The following is a 4,668-nucleotide window of genomic DNA, read 5'->3' as shown; positions in this document are numbered from 1 at the left end:
CTCTCAGGCCTTTCTTGACTCTTCTGCAGACAGTGCTGATGGCCCCTCCTGTGAGCTGGCCACAGGCCCTGAGCACCGCAGGGTGCTGGGTTCCCAGGCAGCTGCTGCCTGTAGGTTTTGACACCCACCCAGAACACCCAGGGCAAGTGTGATGCTCTCCCAAAGTGGATGCCTTCAGGAAGCTGCATATGGCCACAGCTGCATGCTCATGGATTCCACCTCTCCAAGGAAGGTGGGGGCCATGTCTGTGTGGGCAGTCAGGAGCCAAAGAGGTATAAATCGGGAAAAGACCAGGACTGGCATCAAAGGAAACCTTTCAGAATGGTAGCCCAGTGAAGCCATGGCAGTGCAGGGCATGGACTGCACCCTGTGCTCCTTCTTCAGGGGACATGGGGACAGCTCCTTACAGCCCCCAGCACCTGCTGTGAGTGGAGAATTGCCCAGGCCCTGAGGCTGGCATGCCTTTGCTCCATGGGCTGAGCGGCTGACCTCTTCCTCTCTCCACTGACCCTCGGTGGGCTGAGGCCATACCCTCACCTTTTGGAAGCTCACCTGCCACAAACCTCCCAGCAGGGTCCACCTTTCCATCGTTGAACCTGTTGTGGGGCTTGTCCCTGTCCAGCCAGGCCATCCACTGTACCTGCTGTGTTCCCCAGTCCAGGAGGCCAAGGCAGGTGCCGGCAGCCACCACGTAGGTCCCCTTCTGGCACAGGCCCACACAGCCAACACGGTTTCCTGAGGGAAGTTGGTGGGCAAGGAGTGACCCGGCTGCTACATCTCCACATGGCCAGTGCTGGCCCCCACTGCCCGCACCCATCAGGACATGCTGATAGAGGAACAGATCCGTCCCCTCTTTCCAGGGTGGTGGGGCTGGCTGGTCCCAGGAATCATCTGGGCTGGCATCTTTGGGCCACCCAGGTTCTTCTTGAAAACACTTCACTGCACCCCCTACACACACAGCACCCACCGTGGGCCCGCAGGAGACCGACCTCATGTATTTGCCTCCTTGTCTGTGAGGACAGTGGTTTCTGCCTCCTGGGCAGGGCGTGCAGCCCTCCTCACTGGTGGATGGTGCTCAGCCCATTGAGCAAGGGCAAGTCGATCCCAGGGTTTCAGGTTAGGCGTAGGGTTACCCTGACCCCCAAGGCCTTAGGGTTAGGGTTAGCCCAACCCCTGGGTCTCAGGAGCCAAGGCTATCAGGGTAAGGGAACTAGAGGCTTCATGGGATGGACCCGCTCAACTCACCCCCTGACAGGGGTCCAGTCCAGGCCCTGCATGGGTGCATCCCCTCCACTCACTCAGGCCCACGGTCTGCACCTCCCCTGTGAAAGGGCTCCAGCGGCACACACTCCTGCCATTGATGTCCACGTACACCAGCTGCCCTGTCTCCTCTTCCCACACTGGACACTCAGCCATCTGGTGCCGCTGTCTGATGACAGCCTCGATCTTGGGGGACGCCATGGCCTGAGCAGGGGGACAAGGTCAGTGAATACCAGCCCAGCCTTCAGCTCCTGCTCCTCCTGGACACCAGGGTAGGGGTGCTGGGCAGTCTGAGACCATGACCTTTCCAGGTGTATGAAGACATGGCCCACATGCTGTGATGACAGCTCTCTGCCCTCTGAGGGCCGCCCGCTCTGAGACCCAGAAAACAAAGCAGAGGGCCCGCCCAGACCAAGGTCTGTTATCGGGGGCCTATGCCCCCTGAACCCAACACACAGAGACCCACAGAAAACGCTGGGGGGCAGATTGCTGGAAAAGACAGCACTCTGCAAAATCTCCCAAGACCGTCTCTCAGAGGAGCCTGCCCCTGCTCTTAGGACACTGTGCGTTCACTTACCAGGCCCACACTGTCATCACCCAAACTAAACGTGGGAAGTCTGAGGCCTAGAGAATCCAAGCGCTTGCCCAGATAGCACAGGCATTGGTCCAAGGGGCAGGGATTGCCCAGAGGGCTGCCAAGTGCACGCCTTGCCTCCCAGTTGGGCCAACTCCTTTAAAAGGATTAGATGCACAAAAGGTCCCTTTCAGTTGGGCTCATTCTGCAAAACCTTTCCTCGCAGCAGGATTCGCTTTGTAAAATCCTTCCATCTGTCAGGTTCCTTTTAGAAAGCCCTTCCTGCTATTTGGGATACCTGGGAATTTAATCACCTAGAAGCGGGTCACTGTCACGCCAGAGGGTGGCTTCACAAGGCACTCAGGACACTTTCCCATGGAGCTCCTGTTCCCACACAGCCTCCTCCTCTAGGTACCAGGCTGCACCGGGGGCCGCAGTCCCTCCCTCCTGCGCTTGTCCCTCCCTGTCACTCCCCTGGTGTCCTAGGTGAGCGTCGTCCTGACCCAATCGGCAGAGCCCTCAGGGCAGCTGCAGGGGCACCTGTCACTCTGTTAGGGTGGGAGTGGGGGTCGCGCACTCGTGCCCCTTGGAGCCTGCGCCAGCACTGCCCATGTGACTTCTTGTCGCGGTTAGTGGCAGGGAGCCGGCTTGGGAGGGGGGCTCCTCAGCACCTCCAGGGCGCTTACCTGGTTCTAGCGGTGCCCGCGGACTAGTCGCGGAGCTCTCTGTGCTGACTCTTCCAGGGCGCGCACCTGGCAGAGCATAGGGTTTACTGGGCAGGTACAGAGAGGGCTCCTCGCTCCGGGCTCTCCTGGCAGTCATGTAGAGGGCCCGGTGCACTGGCTTCCCCGGGGCAGGTACTCAGGGAACTGGGCTCAAGGGGTATATTCAGGCAGACACACGGGGGGCCTGCACGAGGCTTTGGCTCACAAGGAAGCCCGCAGGGAACTCCCGTTGTTGAGCTCCCGGATTCACTTGCTCCACAGACCTGAGCCACCCACTTCAGAGGGCACCCAGATTTAACAAACACTTAAGCCTGCCTCTACCCTTCAGTGCTGTAAGACCCTCAGTTTTACTCTGCACCCGTCGCGGCTCCCCCCACCCCCTCCCCAACCCGCGCAGGAAGGGCCACTGGACCTGCCATCCCAGGGTGCGTCCACCTGTCCTCTGCAAGGAGACAGCCTTCCCGGGAGTGGCATCTCACTTGCAGGCCCAAAGCCTCCGAGTACAGCCTCCACCCGGCTCTCCCTGTGGACTGCCAGTTCCTTGGAGGTAGACTCACCCACGGGGACAACCCTCAGTGGTCCCAACTCCTTCCAGACAACAGCTGGTGACCTTTGCATGGCAAGGACCCCCGGAGAGGCCTCAACAAGACCATTGCTATGGAGCAGGAAAACTGCCCTGACCAAGCCCCTTCCTTGGACTAGCCAGCACCTGCAGAGGTGGAGTCCCCCACTACGAAGGTGTCCCCCTGCCACAGATGCTGTTTCCCGGCCGCAAATGTGGCATCCTCACCACAGTCTCTCCTGCCATAGAGGCAGTAATCTCACCACAGGGGCAATGTCCCTACCACGGACAGTGTCCCCACCACAGAGGCAGTATCTCAACCACAGAGGCAGTGTCCCTCTGCCATAGAGGCAGTGTCTTCACCACAGAGGCTGTGTCCATGCCATAGAAGGAGTGTCCCCACTACAGACACAGTATCCCTCTGCCATAGAGGCAGTGTGCCCACTACAGGGGCAATGTCCCTACTACAGACAGTGTCTCCACCACAGAGGCAGTATCTCAACCACAGAGGCAGTGTCCATGCCATAGAAGGAGTGTCCCCACCACAGAGGCAGTGTCCCCGTGCCATAGAAGTGTCTCCACCACAGAGGCAGTATCTCAACCACAGACGCAGTGTCCCCCTGCCATAGAGGGAGTGTCCCCACCACAGAGGCAGTGTCCATGCCATAGAAGGAGTGTCCCCACCACAGAGGTAGTGTCCGTGCCATAGAAGGAGTGTCCCCATCACAGAGGCAGTGTCCGTGCCATGCTGCATGACTGCAAGTTCTCCCTCCTCTGTCCCTACATCACACACCCTTCACAGGGTGAAGCCTCAGAGCCCAAGGTTATAGCGGCAGTGCCCCTGGGTCCCTTTACACCTGCACCCTCACCCTAACCTGGAAGCCTGCACCCCAGTCAGGGGTGGGACTTAAAGGAAAATAAGGCAAAGCCAAAGGTCAGTGTGGGAGAGCCCAGGGTGCCTGAGTGAGTATTGGAGTCCACTGTCTAGAAAAAGCCTCTGGCATTTCCTGGAAGCAGTGATTCAAATTGGGTTAGAACACCTTTGCCTTGCAGAAGTTTCTGCTGTGACTGTGTAATTTTTCAGTGTGTTTGTTGTTGGCCAAACCGGACCTGCCACCCCAGAGTGCAGGGGAGTTTTTCTTGGGACCTCCAATTGGGAAAAGCTGTCAGGCCCCTCTGATGGAGCCACCTCATGGTCACTGGGGTTGGAGGCCACCGGCCCACCCCTGTAGCTACTCCGGGGCTGGTGGGGGCTGACCTGTGCACAGGAGTCTTTACAACCCCTAGTTATATGTGTGCAGAGCACACAGGCGACTCTCGTACACCCTCCAAGGGTGTGTTTATTGGAGCCACAAACCCCGGCCTGGACCATCACTCGACAGCCAAGAGTGCCCCAACTCAGGGATAAGAAGTCCCCAGCTGCACGGAGACACCTTCCTTCTCTGTCCATCCTCCAGCCAACAGGCAGAGGCAGGCTGCAAAGACGTGTTTGTAAGTCCTCAAGGCAAGCTGCACATGGAAGGGAACTGCTAGGCCAGCTGTGAAGG

The 4,668-nt window shown here is 58.9% G+C and overlaps 1 protein-coding gene across 1 annotated transcript in view; it reads right to left on the bottom strand.

The window, feature by feature from the left end:
* The window catches only part of PLCXD1 (phosphatidylinositol specific phospholipase C X domain containing 1), a 29,256-nt gene extending 27,795 nt beyond the window's left edge, over nt 1–1,461 (bottom strand). The window contains exons 1-2 of the mRNA XM_012807135.2: nt 1,299–1,461; nt 553–735 (exon numbers count right to left, since the gene is read on the bottom strand). Coding sequence (XP_012662589.2) covers nt 553–735; nt 1,299–1,461 — 346 coding nt within the window. The remainder of the gene's footprint in view (nt 1–552; nt 736–1,298) is intronic.
* Nucleotides 1,462–4,668: the final 3,207 nt, after the last annotated feature.

This window comes from Otolemur garnettii, unplaced genomic scaffold (assembly GCF_000181295.1).
Source record: "Otolemur garnettii isolate 467f Iridium unplaced genomic scaffold, OtoGar3 scaffold00065, whole genome shotgun sequence".
Lineage (NCBI taxonomy): Eukaryota > Metazoa > Chordata > Mammalia > Primates > Galagidae > Otolemur > Otolemur garnettii.
This window is presented reverse-complemented; position numbering and strand designations above follow the sequence as displayed.